General features: G+C 37.1%; 1 protein-coding gene across 1 annotated transcript in view; it reads left to right on the forward strand.

The window, feature by feature from the left end:
• Positions 1-18,481, forward strand: part of CACNA1B (calcium voltage-gated channel subunit alpha1 B) — a 221,519-nt gene that overhangs the window by 187,279 nt on the left and 15,759 nt on the right. Inside the window, 9 exon segments of the mRNA XM_072431529.1 lie at positions 85-279; positions 375-440; positions 896-987; positions 1,837-1,987; positions 6,588-6,715; positions 10,025-10,121; positions 13,173-13,281; positions 14,163-14,270; positions 17,212-17,324. Of these exon segments, the coding sequence (XP_072287630.1) occupies positions 85-279; positions 375-440; positions 896-987; positions 1,837-1,987; positions 6,588-6,715; positions 10,025-10,121; positions 13,173-13,281; positions 14,163-14,270; positions 17,212-17,324 (1,059 nt within the window).

Genomic DNA, 18,481 nt, shown 5'->3' on the forward strand with positions numbered 1-18,481 from the left:
TTATGTGAACACTATGCAAGCTGCAAGTTTTGTGCTTGACTTTGTAATGAAGTGAAGTGGGCTTGGCTTTCTCTTTGCTGATAGGTATCATTGTGGAATATTTTTCCAAAAATATGATCCTGCTTTTTGTTAAAAAAATGTTATTGTATTTACCCAACACAGGAAAATTTCATCAACCTAAGTTTCTTAAGATTATTTCGAGCTGCCCGACTGATTAAGTTGCTACGTCAAGGTTATACCATTCGCATACTTCTGTGGACTTTTGTGCAGTCATTCAAGGTCAGAATTGGTAACAGTAGCATATTAATGCAGTTTTTCCTAAATTACTAAGTAAAAAATATTTTTAGTAACCATGAGATGTATTTACTTTATAGGCTTTGCCCTATGTCTGCCTTCTTATTGCAATGCTGTTTTTCATCTACGCCATTATTGGTATGCAGGTAAGCACTCAACTGCTCAGCAGTGTTTATTAGTAAAAAAAAAAAAAATATTTTGTATTAACTGTATATTGAAATACAAACAACAATGGGGCATTATTTACCCCACTGATAACAACAATGGGGCACTCTTGATTCCACCGATAACATTATTGTTTATTATTTCTCTGCTAAATAACAACAGGTACCAGGCTATTTTTGCTCCCACTAGCCTAAAAGCCTGAGGCAATTATTTTCTTCCACAAACCATTGAGACTGGAAAATTTACCAATTCTACCAGTCAACTCAAGCCCCCAATGATTTCAAGTAGAGTGAACTGCTCCTTTGTTATAAAAGCTTTATTGTCCTTACATACATTCAGTAATCATTGCATGGTCCTGGATCCTACAAAAAGTGGTGGTTTTCATTTGTATTTCCTGTTGTACATTCCTTTATATTGGAATGTTCTACTTTTTTAGGTGTTTGGAAACATTGCTTTGTCTGATGAAAGCGCAATTAACCGACACAATAACTTTCGCACCTTCTTTCAAGCACTGATGCTCCTCTTCAGGTAAGATCTTTGATGGTTGGATGAGATTATAATGCACTGCTGCGGGGAAGATTCCTCTTTACTTCCTGTCCTAGAAAGGAGGAGAAATTCCACCATTCAAATTCCAAAGTTGCTACCAAAAATTATTGCTTTTGAAAAGCAAAGTCTATTTTCCTTTCATTTAAATAATAAATAAAGGAGGGACCATACACCTGGGTTCAGTGTTCTGCCAAAGGGGTCCCCAACCCCCCGGTCCACGGCCCCCATCTGACAGGTGGGTCGTGAGAGCACAGAGACCAGCAGTGGTGAAGACCCCGCTTGGGGGGGGGCGCACCAGCCAGTGCCACGGACCATGTCTCCCATACAAATCCCAGGCTCAGGGCTGTGGGCGGGTTGTGTCTTTGAACACAACCCATCCACTCTCCAATTGCAAGCTCGGACCTGCGATGGCAGAGCGAGCGGGTGCTGGCATTATGACGTCATTCAGAGGAAAGTTTTCTCCCCTTTGGGTGACACTGGACACTGTCCCGAGGCAGTAGATTCAGTGTTCCATGAGCTGCAAAAGGTTGGGAACCACTGCTACCAGATAGGCAAACAGGTTTCCCAATCTTTGTAAGCTGACTCAACAAACTAGCTCCAATATACATATCTTTCATTTGATTTTTATTCTTTTATATATAGTGCTCTGCATTTTTCCTCTATTAGTTTGTGCATCTATTACAGTTTGTGGTTCTTTGATCAATTGTTTTTTTGGTCAGTGGTTGACATTTATATCAAACCAATAAACAATAAAGTTGATTTGTGTTTGGCCAGCATTGTTTTGAACATCAGTGTGGACTCTAAAATGGCTCCTTCTGACCCTCCCTGTAGGAGTGCCACTGGTGAAGGCTGGCATGAGATAATGTTGTCCTGTCTCAGCAACAGACCATGTGATTCGCGCTCCGGTAACAGCACAAATGAATGCGGAAGTGATTTTGCATATTTCTACTTTGTCTCCTTCATCTTCCTTTGCTCTTTCCTGGTGAGTGGGGTTTGTGGTGGGGTTACATCTTACATTGCCCATATAATTGTCAACAGATTGGACTTTAAAGTAACAATTTTTGGTTATTTTCAGTCTCGCTCAGAAAGCCGACAAACTAATGTCTCATTTTTTTTAAAGATTGTATGAAATCCTAATTTATTGAATAAACATTTATTACACAGTGTCTCAATGAGTCTTAGCACATTTTCTGCATTGTTCTGTTGTAAATATAAAATATTTCACCATTTTTAAGTCACACCTAAAGAACCAATATTAGGAGATTTTATGTTCTGCACTTGTATATTCTTTTATTACTAAAAATATTCAACAAACAATTTTACAGCAATAAGATAATAAAAACAATAGTATACATATAGGTCATAGAAATGGCCCCCATTATGGAATTCAAGAAAATGTCCTTTATTTTAACAATTCTGGTATGAGTGGATATTTGTATATAATAATATTGAGACTTACTATTATTATATACAAAGAATTGCTTATACTAGGACCCTGAAAAAAACGTTTTCTTGGATTCCCTATTGGAGATCATTTCTATTGTTATGACTTTATTGATGTAAAATTATTTATTGAAAATGTTTGAAGAACAGTGTAGTGCAAGTTACAACAGAATTATTCTGAGAGTAATGTTTTCTCTGGAGACATAAAAAAAACATAATTTGTTTTATAGGTGCAACTATAAAAATGGTTATATATATGCATTTCCCAGGAATGTGGTGTGGGTATAAGCCCCACTACAAGAGTATAAATAATGTGGAACCGTATAGTTGGGGTTTTCTCAATGTATTATTTATTCCACCATAGCATTGAATAAAATGTTACTGTTTATTTATCCCACACATTCAAACATATTCATAAATATAGACATATAAAACCGGGTTAAAGGAATAGCATTTTATAGGTGGGTAAATATACAATTTCATATCTCTTATTTTATAGATTGTTGTTACATACAGTGTTGTAGTTTTATATGGTAACATGTTTCACAGAGTCTTCTCCCTTTCCTCAGGCCCAGAAACTATCATTCAATCCCCAAATAGAGAATATCATACTTCAAAATTGTTATCCTATAATAAAGTACACAATAGATTAGCTATGGGCCATATATAAAGGGTGTTTTCACACAATTATACATGTAGCACTTACTATATATCTTCATATATGAAAAAGTTAATGCCTTTGAAGCTGCAAAAGTATTCCCATAAGACTTTGGAATGAGAAAAAAATCTTCATTTAATGTTCAAATTAATATTCAGAGATTGCTCACCCAGATTGTTTGGTGTCAAATGTGACACAGGAGACCCACAAATCCTCAAGAGAATGGATACCCCAGCATGAAACAAATCATGCAATAGTCAGAAGCACTGAGGCACTCGCCACTGAGTGCTATATCTAAAAAGTGCCCAATTAACAACTAAAGCTGCGTACACACTTCCAATTTTTGTCGTTGGAAAGGATCTTTCACGATCCTTTCCAACGACAAGGGAGTGCACGATGCATGAACGGTGCTGTACATACAGCACCGTTCATGCTCTATGGAGAGGGGAGGGGGGAGAGCGACGGAGCGGCACCCTGCTGCGCGCTCTCCCCTTCCCTTTCATTAGGATCGGCTGTCGTCCATCGTCCGTGGATCCGGCAGGTCGGTCGTCCGGACGATGGACAACACCGACTGTACACACGGCAGATTTTTGCCCGATAATTGGCCGATGCCGATTATCGGGCGATAAAAATCTGACGTGTGTACGTAGCTTAAGACTATTCAGCTGGATCTTCTATTCAATTTAATTGGACTTACCTGTGAAAGCAGGACTTCCCTGTATCTCTGTCACATCCTGCAAAAACAGGATGTGTGTGCTGAAAATATTTTCCTCAGTATAGAGAAGAACCAAAGTTAAGAAAAAGGGTTCCATATACAAATAGATTTTTTATATTATCCGAACAGATGTTCATATAATATGTTGTTTATTAAGGTGAGTTCAAAAATTGCAGGAATCACAGTGGGGGTATCATTTCAAAGGACAAAAACCTTATAACAACATGATGCTCCTATTTACAATGTTAAAATCACACATATATTAATTCCATTGTCTCCATTACGCATAATACACATTTTTTCTCACAGAATTAACTCATTGTAATTGGACACTACCAAATATGTCACTGAACAAATACTCATAATTATAAATTGCAATGAACATGTGTATAGTAATTGGAGACTCTAATGGTATAATGAATACATCATGTTAAACAAGGGTTTTAGTATCTATCAAAAATATATACTAAGAAAATCCTCTATGATTAAATTTATAAAAAAAGATTTGAAGCACATGTGCTCATTTAGACCCAGATATCTGTTAGCTTTCATTGTAAAAATCCTTCTGGATTCCCTCTGTACTAATATCTTATCAAAATTACCACTTCTAGGGTTAGGCTGTACTTGTTCCGATGTCAAAAATTTAACTACTTCTGGACTTGATTTATGGGTTTTTGTGAAGTGTTGTCCCACTGGGGAAAGTATATTTGAATTTGTAGATTCTTCTCTTTAGTGGACGAAAAGTCTTTTTCACATAGAAAACACCACACTAACGTGTAGGAAGATAAACAATCCCTGTCAAGTTATAGTCAGTGTGTTTCCACCGTTTATATGTAAAGTTGCATGAGAAGTTTATTAATAATGTACTTGCACTGATTGCATCTGCCACATGCAAATCTGCTATATTCCTGTAGACTGAATAATACCTCCCCAGATTTTTGATAGTGGCGATGTTGAGGGTGTGCACTTTTTGCCGAAAGGGTGGTGTTGCCAGACGATTGTTTTCAATATAGTGTTTAACGATTCATTATGTGATTTACAAATAAAATGTCCAAAAAAACTATTTTATATGGATCTACAACCATTGTGAAAAAATATTAAATGGTAAAAATGTAAAACAAATTGTTCCAATAAGGGACAATGTCCATCCTGAAGAATGAAAATATCCTTGATGTACCTGTGCCACGATAGAATATGGCACAGGAATAACACGCCTCCTCGTTCACCATCAATAATTTCTCAAATGCCCCCAGGTACAGATTGGCATAGGAAGGAACACAAGTTGTGCCCATAGCTACACCCTGCACCTGGAGGTATAGCTGGCCATCAAAGGTGAGTAAGAATAAATTGCAGAAACTCAAAACAAAATATAATCTATTCATTATACCATAAGAGAGTCTCCAATTACTATATAAATGTTCATTGCCATTTATAATGTTGAGTATTCGTTTACTGACATAATTGGTAGTGTCAAATAATTAATTTTGTGACAAAAAAAAAGAAAAAACATTTTTTGCCTTTGAAATGATACCCCCACTTTTAGAACCCCCCTTGATAAACAACAAATTATATGAATATCTGTTCAGATTATATAAAAGTCCTAATTGTATGGAACATAATTTCAGCACACACATCCTGTTTTTGCAAGATGTAACACAGATAGAGGGAAGTCCTGTGTTCGCAGGGCAGTCCAATTAAGTTGAATAGAAGATCCAGCTTAGTGTAAATTTGGGCACTATGTAAGATAGCACTCAGCAGTAAGTGCCTCAGTGCTTCTGACTATTGCATGATTTGTTTCCTGCTGAGGTATCCATTCTCTTGAGGATTTTTTGGGTCTCCTGTGTCACGTTTGACACCAAACAATTTGGGCGAGCAATTTTTGAATATTCTTATTTAACGTCAGATGAAGTTTTTTTTTTCTCATACATTTGGCTTAAAGCAAAATACTTTTTTCTCTTTTAGAGAACAATAGGGCTTACTTTAATAAGAACTGTAGCCCTTTTCTAACATCTTTTTATGCCATTTTAGGATTTGGTATGTCATGTAAAGGAAATTCCACAATATTCTTATAGAAGTTTATTTTTTTATTTTATTTAATATTTCTTATATGGAGATATATAGCACGTGCTAGATGTTTGATTGTGTGAAAAAAACCTTTATATATGGCTCATAGCTAACCTATTGTGTACTTTATTATAGGATAACTATTTTGACCTGAAGTATGATATTCTCTGATAAAGCAATTTGAGAATTGAATGACAGGTTCTGTATCTGAAGAAGCAGAGAAGACTCTGTGAAACATGTTACTATATGAAACTACAAAACCTTATGAAACAACAATCTATATAATGATATGAGATATGCTATTCTTTTAAACCTTTTTTTTATATGTCTATATTTATATTTATGTAAATGTTTGAATTATATATATATATATATATATATATATATATATATATATGTGTGTATGTATATGGGGGGCTATACTACATGACTTAGGTTTTTAACTTGGTTCCAGGCACCAATATCGTGTTACTATAATTCACTATATATTTATCTACTTCTATCTATTGCCCCTAAATTTCAGAAATATGAAATATTGTCATTTTTTATATACTGCTTGTTCTGTGGGTTTTAGTACTAAACATAAACATTACCTTTAAATATTAGTGCATATGGAATATTAGGGAATAAATTGGTCAATTATTTGACTTTTACTTAGGATATTTTTAACAAACTTTTTTTCTTTGATCTCATTGGGAGTAGATGCTCAATCTCTTTGTGGCTGTCATCATGGATAATTTTGAGTATTTAACTCGAGACTCCTCCATTTTGGGTCCCCATCATCTTGATGAGTTTATCCGTGTTTGGGCAGAGTATGATCCAGCTGCTTGGTATGTTTAAAATATACTCTACTTTGCATACTAGTTATACTAAATAAGGGTGACTTTCTTTCTCCCGCATTTTAAGTGTATATGTCAATAAGGTACAAACTCAATGAATAAACAGGTTAGGATAAAATGCTTTGTTTTCCTCACAGATGTAATGGTAGCTTGTTTCCTAAAGGAAGCTTGAATTCCTGAAGCAGGCTTTCTGCTTCTGAAAATGTTATCTCCTTGTCTACTATTGACTTGAAATAAATGGAGATAGAACTGTTGCTTTGCCCTGATTTTACTTGTTACATGTCTGCAGTGATTCAAAGTATCAATGCTTGAAAATCTCATATCAAGTCTTAGTTGATTCTGTGCTTTTATAGTTAGCTAAAATTATACATGTTTGTCTTTTTATATTAAAGTAAAGATGAACTGTATCCCCCAATTTACTACTTGTCAGCATTGTTGTCTATCATTTTACAGGACTGATAGGTAGGTTCACCAGATGGAAGGAACCAAGCTAAACTAATATTTATGTTAACCATATACAAAGTATTTCTTCTGCTCGATGTAACTAAATTTTTTGATCCGTTATTTAGGCAGCTTTACCTGAAAGTAACATCTGCTACTTTCTACTTACTTTCAGTTTCCTAGGCTTGTGACATATATACTGTGAAAAATGTTTGTTACCTAGCATGACCTGCAGATGAGTTCCAGCCCAGTGATGTCATAAACAGAACTACTGCAGATCTGCCATGCCTGTGAGATAGAGGATGACTATTTCTACCAAAAGCTTCTCACAGAGGAATTTTGCATTTTAATATATATGCTCTAAAGCTTGATTAAGGATGTTGGGGAGTTACAATGGACAGCAGTGGTGAAAGTTTTGAAAGTAGTGGATTGCACTTGGATTTAACATACACTGTTTTGTCAGTTTAAATGGCATTAAAGTGCACTAATATGACTGGGGCCTGAAATTGTATAGGGTAGGTGTAAAGGGTTAGAGAAGCAAACAGCAAGGCTGTAACTTTCGGAAGATTTTTTTGGCCCAAACAGCTCTCACAAGATATGCCAAAGTTCCTTTATTAAGTAGGTGATATAGACATAAAATATTGATTTATTAAAGCGCTCCAAGGTTGGAGAGGACTCCAAAGTCATTTGCTAGCAAATGTTTTGAATCCTGGACCAGATCCATTTCAGGTTTGCTGGATCACCCAGCTTCACTGATGAACATGTATTCTCTCCAGCCTTGGAGAGCTTTAATAAATCAGGACCAATGACTGGAAAGGCTAAACCATTAGATCCAAATAAATTAATATCAGTCAATTCAATCCAGCAGATATAGTATTTTATCTATTTGTTATACATTTGTTAAAGAGAACCTGTACAATGCTATTAGCAGTCTCCCTCCACTGCTGGTATTTGTCCCCCATTACCCACTTTGCCCAGCTGAGTTTCAGGTACTTATAGATATGGACAACCACATGACCTGGTCTCAGTGCCATTACACGTTAATTTTGGGAGAGTCTTTCCCTAAGCCTTTGTAAACTCTGACCTGATATGAACTTGGCTGGGGATTGGCATATTTCAACAATAGAGGGTGCCTTCTATGTAAGCAACCTGTAATTTTAACCTTTAAACACTGCTGTTTTTTATGCTATAATTTGAAAATTGGTGCAAGAATTAGGAGTCTTAAAGATGAATATAGTAGATGCACAAGCTGTGTTGGACTCACTCAAATCTTTAGGATATGGGAAAGCCAATGGTGAATATAGTCTGCCAGACTTCAGCTGTAAACGTAAAGGTCTGGGCTCTTTAAAACTTGTCAGACAGCATCATATATACAGCAGTGCATATTTGAGAAATTTGTGTCATTTAAAAAATTGTTCCACAGAAAAAAAAATTTAATGAGACCATGGCGACCATACAACCTGTGCTTCAGGGAAAAAAATCTTTGTGTTGCTGTGGTCCACATTAATTTTTTTTGTGTTGTACAAATTAATGTTTTGTTGTACATGTTGTGTTGTTTTTTTTTTTGTTTTTTGTTTTTTTTTTTGCGGAATAGGTAAAGGTGGCAATAATTTTTATCTTTATAAACTGTGCTATTCTCTTTCTAGTTGCCGAATTCACTATAAGGATATGTACAATTTATTACGTGTTATTGCCCCTCCACTGGGGTTGGGGAAACGCTGCCCGTCGCGGGTAGCCTACAAGGTTTGCAACTCTGAAAGGCAGTTTGCATTTAAGTGGGAGCTTGGGATGTCTAAAAATAATTTCCAGGGTGGGCTGTGCCAGCATGCCAACGCAAGGCCAGCAGCACTGCCCGCTGCCAACTTATCATGCTTAAACCCCACCAACAAGGGATTCAGGTGGTCTCACTTGGAGGGGGTCATGAACTGGGTCTAGGGTATTAATTTATAACATGTGTTACATTTTTAATTTATTCATATTTTTTCTCTATAGTGAGGCTGCCTGGACCCTCATAACAAGCATGATGATTAGAAATTTCACCCCCTACTTCAATGCTGCAGGGAAATGTGATGCATCAGACATTGAAGGGCTGAAATTGACACCCATTTTGTTGTAAAAAAAAAAAACAAGGGGCATGGTAATGTCACCTTGAATCTCCATGCCATGCTCTCTGCTCAACCTTACCTGCTGAATGTATCAGTGGAACAATTTGAGCAGAAAGTAAACAAAGCCCCCACTTACCCACCTGATTAACCTCTGCCAACCCATTAATGATACATAAAAACATACCTGTGCTTGAGTGCCAGGGGTGTACAGTTTCATGCTAATCAGATATGTTTTTTTTTTTGTCTGTTTCCTCCCATATTTAACCCCCTCCTTGGCTGCCATCTTCCCTTTTATCTTGTCTGTACCTTTCTTTCTATTCTTTACTCTACTACTTATTTTTGCAATTTTTTTTTCTAATTTTCACTAAAAAAAATTTCCTTCTCCTCGCTTACATGCTGTCTGTCTTTTCTGCCTCCATTCCTTCATTTCTTCTTTTATTACTTCTTTGTTTTATTTGTCTTGGATCACATTATTTATTTCATGCCTTATTGGGTCTTTTTCATGTGTCTTGTGTAAAACTGTGGCCTGGGAATCTGGACACATTTTCTATTCTTTCTGTTGACTTTTTTACTTTATCTTAATTGCCTTTGCCGTGGCTGTCCATAATTTATTTTTTCCATATCTATGGCCACCTTTCTGTCTCCCTGCCATCCTTGTATGTTATATTCTGGCTCTTGCCGAATTTATCCATGGTGTGCATCCTCCATTCTTGTACTTGCTGCACTTGTGTCACCTTCTTCCCTGACGATGCAGTGGGCGCATTGGCTACACTGATATGTACGAGATGCTGCGACATATGCCCCCTCCCCTTGGCCTGGGAAAGAAATGCCCTGCACGTGTGGCATATAAGGTAGAAGAGATGTGACCCTCCTCCTCTTCTGTGCCAGTGACCCGCTGGTCTGTGTACTGTGGCCGTGCTGTGTATCTATCCTTTTACTCTGTACATCCCCCTCCCATCTTTTTAACCTGTGGTCTGTGTACAGCTACTGGCTACATTAACTAACCAGGAATCTTTACACAGTTGTTCAAGTCCCACAATGCATCAGAGATTGAAAGCAAAATTTAGTTACAAACCCAGCTGTTGAGAAAAGATTTTCCTCCTACTTACATTACCATTTCCTACCTTTCCTTCATTATCCCAGGTTCTTTTGTATAGTTCAATAGTCCTCTAAAACAACCGTTGCATGCTGTTAATTGCATATTCTATTGCACGACTTTCGGATGCATGTCTTCTGTATATAACTGATTTGCCTGCCTAATATTTTTTACTTTAACTGTTGTCAGCCTCAGATGAAAGGTAGTTTTCTTTGAAAATATGTCAGTTAGTTTGTCAGTTCAACGACAGATCAGATCAGATTTACTCTTAGATTAGTTTCTCTATACAAAATGTTTTTAATGGTCAAACTCACATAAAGTCATCATAGTTATAAAGACTGGGAATAGACTTTTTGTGGCAAACGGTGGCACATTACCATAGTAAAACAGATTTGTTTATTAAATATTGGATTCTCTGAGAAGTTGTAGACCTGGCAGCCATAATGGTTTAGAAGTATAATCCTCCTGCAGGATGGTTATGGGTATGGGCCTGATTTATTAAAGCTCTTCAAGACTGGGAAAGATAGACTATCATGTGAGAACCTGGGAGGTCCAGCAAATGGAAGTGGAATGGATTTGTTAAAATGTTTTGCTAGTATTTGGCAAATTAATTCCAGGTTAGCTGGTTTACCCATGATAATCTGTCTTCTTCAGTCCTGAAGGGCTTTTAATAAACAAGACCCTATTTTTTAGCACAATCTAGGAAATCCAAATAAATGTAAGTGAGAGACATAATAAGTCCAGACTCTGCTGCACTAACTAATATAGGCAGTCATTAACATTAACGAAGGGCCTTCACAAGCTCTTTAACTGGCCTTCATTCTCAAATTTAAATTGTCTATCCACTTTCAGCCACAATAATGATATCACCTTTACAACAGCCTATTACAGTATCGTCACATTACTGTGTAATGTCAAAGGAGACGACAATCAAACGATGTGTACTGAGATGTAGTAGTTTTAACATTTTAACAAAAAATCATTGTAAAAAAAATTGTGACAAAAAAATATTTTTTTCTTTTTTACAAGTGGCTATGTAGTCAGTTAACATATATCTGATAGAAATTGTTCCACCTCTGCTAACAGGTTAGATAGATTGATTGTTCATTGGTAAAATGAAGATATTCTGACAAATCATTGAAAAGAACTCCTCCATCACCTGCGGCTGACGGTCTTATAAATACATTTTTCTTGACTTTTCCCCATGAAGTCTTGACCTCGGATTAGCCATTTTCCTGGACATCCATAATAATACAGGAATCTGAAAGAGAACACCATTAGTAAATTATTCTATTAGCTGCAGAATTCAATTCTTTTTAGGCTTGGTTGCTTCTTAAAACAGATTACAGGTATCTCTTGATAACTGCCTTTGAGATCCAGTAGTTGACACTACTATCTGCATCAGTGCTTGTTTATTGCTAGTGATGGGATTAAGGAATTTTACTCTTGAAGCCTATCACAAGTATTTAAGAGACAATTTAGTTAAAAAATTATGCAGCTCAAACTGTGTGGTAAGCGCATTACAAACAATTTATACAAATTATTTCTGACAAAAATGGGGAAGAGTCAAGCCTGGAGCCAGTTGTTGCTCTACTGGCATTTCTTTTCTTTTTTGATATTTTTAAAATAGATTTGTTGTGCAAGGTATGCGTCCAGTCTGTAATTCTCAACCATTCCAATATGAACCTAAAACTTTTCTTTTCAGTCTCTAAAAGAACCTAAATCTCCAACATTAATTGGGGCACTTCATATTAGTTAAATCACAGATTTCTATAATCAATTTGACAGCATTAGGAAGTAACACTTTGGAGGTATTACAATTAGGTGTGATATAGAGAACATATCCATTTTACACATTCTGCTGGGAATTAGAATTTTTCTGGGAATTATTATGGGTCTGATCTACAGGGTAAGGAGCGACAAAGTGTAATTACTATGCAGCTCTGCTAAGCAGGAAGCACAGCATGCCCAGTGTATGTAGCAATTACATATGTCTGCCACTCTGGGTGCACATGTAGTACAAACAAGTTCAGCAAACTATCAGAATGTTACTTTGGTATACACAGTGCCAACTAAAATGTACCAATAGTTTTTGCATCTCTGTTTCTTTTTAGTTAAATGTTTACTAGCTAAATGTTTACTAGCTATTCCATAAAGTGTGACTTCTATACCTCTCAGCATTGTTAAGGTCAATAATATAACATTGTACCGCTGTAAAATATTTAAAAATGAATAAATAATTTGCCTTCTGTTTCTATAGATTTGCTATGCCATTCATCTAGAAACAAAGCCCTTTTTTAAAAAAAGTAAAAATTACTATCCAAAAGAATCAAACTCACCTTGTTTTCAGGAAAATGTTTATTGTAGGAGAAAATAAGCTTCTAATTGTAATGCTAACAAACCAGGAACACTGATAGTTGCAAATTAAATGACAGCAACAACAAAATGCTTTATTTCTGTATATAAAATGCTTTAACATGTACAGCTCTCCCTCTGAACTGGATATGTCATCAACATGCAACCCAGCTGCTCCCAGCACTACTGACCTGTGAAATATGAGAATTGTATTTTATACACATTAGAAATACATGCAGGATAACTGTGGGCAATAAGGAGTTACGAGGAAAGTTTTTTTTGCATGTTAATGCCAAAATGTACTTCCTGTTTATTAAATAGTTGAAGGCATTCAAAATTATGCATATCATATGTCTGGTTGAGATGTAGCAGACTGGCCCACCTTGAACTGTGGTTGTATAATAATTTGATATTGGCCTTGGCCGTCATTACAATTTGGCTTTTTCAACAGCGTCTAGTAAGGATGAACATGCCAATCTCTGATACGGACCTTACAGTCCACTTCACTTCCACACTGATGGCATTAATTCGGACAGCATTGGACATTAAATTATCCTCAGGTGGGCATTAGGCATCTCATGACAATGGTAATTTTTCTTTTTTGTTGTGTGAACTTGATGTGTATTTGTTTGGTTAATTGGTTGCTAACACAATAAACAATTTCCTCTCACTAGGGGTAAAGCAAATAATTCATTTTAGGCCCCAAAGTGAAGAAGGGCACTTGGGATATTGTAGAGTTCATGCAATTAGGAGCTCATATAGATAGATATAAATGAAATGGCAATGAGCTATAGGTAAGGGTGTCATTTTCCCCACTGGCCAGCAGTTTAGGAGGTATTCTTCTCACGGACTAATCCAATTAATATACTGTGAGCTGTAGACATAATAAATAAAGCAGGGGTTCCCTGAAGACCTGAGGGTTATTTCAAGGGTTCTCCCATTATAAAAGGGCCAAGAAACACTGTGTTAAAAACTTATTTGGGGAAACTTTCACTTTATGCCCAAGTAAACAATATCAGACAGAACAGAAATTAGGGAAATCTCCAATGTAAGGGAAGAGATTCACAGTTTTAAAGCTAAGGTCATGTTTTCAAGTCTCTATCCCTGCCTCAATGAATATTTTATATACTATATATATATATATATATATATATATATATATATATATATATTGATTATTAATACATACACTGTTCAAGTAGCATGCCTTTCTCAAAGCACACCCCAGGACTGAAGAACATGGTGGGTGGTAACAATATAGCGTATTTTTTGTGCTCCCCTGTTATGTGAAAACAAGCCTGTGTGTATTTTATCTGATTGTTTTTTCATACAGATATCATAGCCCTAGAAACAACAGCATTCTGTAAGTCAGACAGAGCAATCAGCACCCCTGGTGTATGTAAGAATCTCAGTCACAAAACAGACTAAATTCTCTTTACAGGTGGAATAAAGCAGCATGAATGTGATGCAGAATTACGGAAAGAGATCTCCTCAGTGTGGCCCAACTTGTCTCAGAAAACATTAGATTTACTTGTACCACCGCATAAACGTAAGTTAAAGTTACCTTTTTTGTATTCAGTCATTCTTCAAATAAACTTAATGCACAAAAACAATAAAACATGTATATTTGTACAACAATACAATGTATGTAAACCCCCAACATTGCACTTTTGCTATTTGTTCCCTATGGGTCTTGTTGGGGCCATTTTAGACTTGTTGTTGACCAACAGCATTACCAGGGTAGCCCATAATGCACCGCATTTTTTCCCACTAACCTTGGAAGAAATTGTCTGGACAGCCATTTATTGTATTAGGAAAATAAATTTTCTTTTATTATTACACATAACCATTAAAAAATAACCATAAATACCAACCTAACACTTAAACCAACAACAACCCTTTTTTGGCTGCTGTTCCTTCGAGGCCTGCCTACCCACTACAAATATTTTGGCCATCTCAATCTGCAATAGCCTAATATTTTGGCTACCAGCAGCCCTACCCTGGCATTCAGGTGCTGATATCATGCTTTCACAAAGCCCCCATTCCCTCCGCCAGCCACACTTGCCACCTTTTACCATTCACTTTATTAATCCCGAAGGACACCATACTATAGATGGTGCCCCCCTACTCCTCAGCACTTCAAAAACCACTGCCTTCCAGAAACTCAGCTGCCTCTCTCCATAATGCCCCAGAACTCAAAACCCCTCACCCTGCCCAACAGCAACACCAAAAAAGGGGCGGGTGGGCAGGAGACTCACCACTAGTCTCAACTAACTTGAACAGTTTACACAGGCTTTTCACTCCTACCTTACCCCTCCTACTCACCACCTTACAACCAATTAACCCTAAAACCCATGCTACCTTCTAGCTCAGAGGCAGGCAAACTTTTGTGGCCATTAGGCCATTTCAGGGGTGGGCAGGAGCACAATAGGCTGGACTCTGTCTCAAGCCCCGCCCTAATTACTCTGCCCCACCAGGAACCTAAAGGGAAATCCCTCACCTCCGTATGCATTGCGGAGGAGATGGATTTCCTTTCCGGGGCATTCCCTATTTACCCCAGCGGCGGAAGTGTTAATGCCGGCTGCAGTAAATAGGGGAGCCGCAGCAAGAAGAGGCTGAAGAGCTAGGGAGCCTAAAGGCCGGAGTTTGCCAGCCTGATTCTAGCTCCTTCCTTAACCCTTCCTTCCCTGGCTGCCCTGACCACCCTGTCATGCAGCCCCTCCGTCTATTTTTTTTGTTTTTTTTTTTTGATTTTGCCTCCGGAGTGGTTGGGCTGTGGCAGATCACAGTACAGTTCCTGGAAGCAACAAGTTGCTTTTGGCAAGAATGGGAAGGAAGAATGCCACCGCAACCTCAAGGGGCAATGCATACAAATGCAATACAAATTAAACTTCCACTACTGCACTAAAATCCTAAGCAGTGGTATCAGCCCCTCCCAAATTACTTTAGCGAACTAGAGAACATCTTCCCCTATTTTATGGAGAGGGTTAGGTGCACTGTAGTTTAAACCAGTGCAGTACTGCTCATCCATAGGTACTGTACAATGAGTGGGTTTTATCACTCTGGGACAGAAAGTGGGCCATCTAGGGACTGGTGAACCACCAAATACAAAATGTTTCTGCTGTAGATTAGATACGCTTTGTCCTGCAGTTCTCCTATTTCAAAACCTTTCCCATGTTATATAATATGTTTCTTTCATATTAGGCTGGGAAAATGCTATTGTTCATTGGTCTTTGTGGGGGCTTAGACTAGTGCCTTTTAGGTATAGTCATCTAATAAGATTTTTCTCTGTCTTCTAATCCTCCCTTTCAGAAAGGGGTAAAATACAATTTTGAGTCATTAATGCAGTCATTTTTGATGTAGCTTTCACATTTAAAAAAAAAAAACGTCATCATTTGATTCTATGTTTTTGATGGTATAAATGTGCAGATTAGTCATTAACCTACATAGGATACTTAGGGAGAGCAATAGTAAGTCAAAAAACAATAGAGAATAGAAACAATAAAGTCATGTACATATGTCAGATTACTGGAAGAAAACTTTTTTGATCGTTTCCAGTGATAGAAGAACAAATGAGCACTGTATACAAAGTGCTGTTACATTTTATAAAGAAGGGAGCGAGGAGTAGGAGGAAAGTACGACGGTCATCCCAGCTTGGTCAGCTGTTCATCAATTTGCCACATGAGATGATCACGTCTATAGTCAACAAATAGCCGTGATCATCTTGGACAACAATAAACTACTGTGTGCACGTAGCTTACCAGGACCCGCATAAATGATCAGCAAATGTAGATGCCCCTGTGTAGGTATTTACATTGTTATATAGTTAGGTTGAGAAAAAGTCCATCAAGTTCAACTTCTAAAGAAATTAACATATCCTATATATAAATCCCTATAGACATAGTTGATTCAGAGGAAAGCAAAAAAAACTTAATTTGAGTTCAATTTGCTCCAGTTGATTCAGGAAGGAATTTTTTTCCCTGTTGGAGCAAATTGTACCAGTGCTTTTTTTTTTTTTTGCCTTCTTCTGGATTAACTATGTCCATATGGTTTTATATGTGGGATATGTTTATTTCCCTAGTGATTGAACTTGATGGATTTATGTCTTTTTCAACCTGACTTACTGTAACTATGATTCCGTGAGGCATTTGGATGTTCCCTGGATCAACAGTCTCTGTTATCTTTACTTTAAATCTTTAATACCCAGTTATAGTCTGTGCTTCTAGAAAAGCATCCAGATTTTTCCTAAAGTAATCTATAGTACTTGCTGAAATTTACTTACAAACTACACAACAACTTTTAAACAATATTTTTTTTCGATTAATATACCGGTAAGTGACTAAGATTACCTAATAATACTTTTACATGTGTTTCTAGTGTTTCTAAAAAAAGACTATAACAAAATACATATAAACAAATTTTTTAAAGTAGTATAGGTGAGATTGGATGCAATAGGTTGATCACATTTGCTGTATTTTTTTGGGGCACAGCGGATGAAATGACTGTCGGGAAAGTTTACGCAGCTCTTATGATCTTTGACTTCTACAAGCAGAACAAAAACAGCCGGGACCAGTCTCACCAGCCACCTGGAGTCTTATCTCAGGTACAATACAAATGTAATAATGTATATGTGATATAAAAATGGCTAGCACAAATGTATGATTGGTAGCTGCAGCTGGTTCCGTATGTTAGGTAACCTGCTTATGAACAGTTAGCTGAAGTAACCACTAGAGGGCAGCAGAAGACAGGATTTTGCCTTGCCGTTTGATCAAATCCTAAATTATTAGAGCAAAACTATTTATGTTTTTTTAACAAGCAGTAAATAAGCTTCAAATTCACCTATTGCATTTCTAGCTGCTTTTATCTGTTTGTTTGTTTTACATTTTGAAAACATAAACTATACCATACTACTTTAGTAGATGACACTTGAGCTACATACACATGTCAGATGATTCTCTTCCGATAATCACCTCAGGGCTGATATCAGATGAGGATCTGGCATGTGTACAGCGTTTGTCATCCGAACGACCGTCCTGGTGGATCCACAGACGATGGACGGATGGAACAAACGTAATGAAAGTGTAACCAAAGGGGAGAGCTCGCAGCAGGGTGCCGCTCTGTCGTTCTCCCCCTCCCCTCTCCATAGAGCAGAACAGTGCTGCATGTACAGCGCTCATTCATGCATTGTGCAGTCGTTTGCTCGTGCAAGATCCTTTACAACAACAAATATTGCACGTGTGTATGTAGCCTAAGGCCAAATATCTTCATGCATCCTTCACTTTATAAATTTGCAGTCAATTCAAACAGAGAAAAATATTTTACAAAGGTAACAATAATTATCCTGGTTTATGTACACAAATACCATAGAAGGAGTGTACCCAGTAAACGTGTCAGTGAGCAAATTGGGGTGCAGAACTCAAGAAGGGAATGAAGGATTGGGACTAGATGGGAGGCTTGACACAGACCATTGGGATTGGGGGGGGGGGGGTGCTTGGTGCCTGAGTAAGTTGAAGGGAGGAAAGGGGTTGGAGATCAGAGATGTATATATATTACCCTGGAGTCTGAGAAGTATATATCAAGTATCATAATTTAAAGTGCGAACAGAACTGCAAGCGCATGATGGTGGGATCTACAACATGGTTCTTTAGTACTTCAAGCAATTTTTTGGGGTTTAATTAGGTTTATTTATTCTATGTATTTGAGTTTATTTTGGATTATTCTGTGAAAATATATTTGGATTATTCTGTGAAATATACAGTG

Source organism: Pyxicephalus adspersus, chromosome Z (assembly GCF_032062135.1).
Source record: "Pyxicephalus adspersus chromosome Z, UCB_Pads_2.0, whole genome shotgun sequence".
NCBI lineage: Eukaryota > Metazoa > Chordata > Amphibia > Anura > Pyxicephalidae > Pyxicephalus > Pyxicephalus adspersus.